General features: G+C 28.5%; 1 protein-coding gene across 1 annotated transcript; it reads right to left on the bottom strand.

Annotated features, from left to right (window-relative positions):
• Positions 1 to 301: 301 nt before the first annotated feature.
• Positions 302 to 1,626, bottom strand: LOC126552521 (ATP-dependent DNA helicase PIF1-like). The gene is made up of 2 exons (XM_050207234.1): positions 1,601 to 1,626; positions 302 to 899 (listed from the first exon to the last, which is right to left on the bottom strand). Exons 1-2 carry the CDS (start codon positions 1,624 to 1,626, stop codon positions 302 to 304), a joined length of 624 nt encoding a protein of 207 aa, XP_050063191.1.
• Positions 1,627 to 2,001: the final 375 nt, after the last annotated feature.

The raw sequence follows: 2,001 nt of genomic DNA, 5'->3' as shown, positions 1-2,001 counted from the left end.
TTGATTCCACTTGCCCGTTAAAAGTCGTACCTCTTCAATGAATAAAAATACCAACTATAATTAAATATTTGTGTATCACCTCCCCGTCACCGTACTCTAGATTTTTAATTTTGCAATTTTTTTTTTCCTACCCATGTTATATTCGAGGCGAAAAATTCTCCTGAACAGAACCGTCACCCTGGTGTTAGGGCGGTGTGAATAAAAAATAATTAAATAAAACATATATAAGCATTTATAAGCAAGTAATTGCTTTATTGTTAATCATTTCAATTATAATTATTAACAAAAATCAGTTATATTTTCATTGTAGTGCTTTGTGGTATACGATGTTTTTTGTTTGATCGCCTGGCGCATAGACAAACAAATCTGATGGTTTCCCAAAACGGGAACAGGCAACATATAATTGACCATGTGAGAAACATGGGTTTTCCAAATTAATACCACAAACACTTAATGATTGCCCCTGGGACTTGTTTATGGTCATAGCAAAAGCAAGCCGCAATGGAAACTGTAGTCGTTTAAACTCAAATGGCACATCAGTCGGAATCATTGGGATGCACGGTATGAGAACATCCTCTCCTTTATACTTTCCTTTCAGTATAGTTGCTTCTATCACGTTGTTCAGTAATTTTTTTATCGCTAACCGTGTGCCGTTGCACAGACGCGGTTGGTTGATATTTCGCAACATTATAACTACCGATCCAACCTTTAGTTGAAGATTGTGAGGTGGCAATCCTGGTAAATCCAGCGAGTTTAAAAATTCAGGTGGATAGTTGACTACATCATCTTGGTTAGTTGCCGAATCAACTGATTTATATATCCTCGATTCACCTGTAATTTGTTCTTGAATTTTTAAATTTAATTCATTTACATCAATGTTTTTAACAGCCAATATAACTCTTTATATCAAATATAAATTATTATGTTTTTAAGGTCTTCCCAGGAATTTTTTATTATATTTTATTCAAACAATTAAATTGAATAAATATTGTCTATAACATTTCCATGGCAACAAAAAATATTATAGTTTTAATTTATTTTTTATATTTTGACGGTATCGGGTTCAAATCCCAGACATCAATAAATAGTTTTTGCACTTTTTCTACTTATTCAGTAGACTTTTTAAAAATGTTCGTTCATAAAAACCTTCTCCTGGCAATTCCGAACAGTTGAAAAAAAAAATTCAGCCAATTCGGTCCAAGGGTTGTTGAGTTATGCGCTTATCAACACATTTTGCGATTCATTTTTATATATAAGATTTAACATTATATTGTTCACGGCCCATGGGTTGGAAACCGCTATGTATTATACTATAATACATTCTTTTTATAGTACCTAAAATGAATATAAAATGTATATCATAGTATATATTTATACATTACAATTTTTTACTTGATCGTTTTAATTAAAAAATAAACATTTTGCTTTTTTATTAGTAAATGATTTTTTTAATGTATTCATAATATGATAATGAAACAAAAAGACTTTACTCAATTGTTAAAATTTGCCAATAGCAATACTACTGAGATAGTTGAATTAAATTTAAGTATAAATGTATGTATAATAAAATATAAATTGTTGACACAGCTGACGCTGACACCCGGTATCTTGGTTTAGCGACCGCATTTTATATTTATTATCAAAAAATGTTATTTATACAATGCCCAAAAAACTTGCGGATTTTTTTACATATTTATTATAGCTATAAATTATAATGAATTAAAATAGATATATTAGGTATAAACATAGTTATAAAATTATTTTACGTAAATATAAAAGACGAATTTTTTTTTTTTTATGTACCAATATGCTAGGTAATCATAGCAAAAGATGATTAATATAATAAATTATGTTAACATAGGAACATTATTGATTTATTTATATAAATGATTAAATGCTTTTTCGTGCAGTATAAGTTATTTTTCTATAAATATTGATAACAAGTTGGATGCCAAAAAACCAAAAAATTTAATATAGAGTTCCTCATAATTTTTTATTACT

The sequence above is a fragment of the Aphis gossypii genome, chromosome X (assembly GCF_020184175.1).
Source record: "Aphis gossypii isolate Hap1 chromosome X, ASM2018417v2, whole genome shotgun sequence".
Classification (NCBI taxonomy): Eukaryota; Metazoa; Arthropoda; class Insecta; order Hemiptera; family Aphididae; genus Aphis; species Aphis gossypii.
Note: the sequence above shows the minus strand (reverse complement) of the source record. Positions and strands in the feature narration are given on the sequence as shown.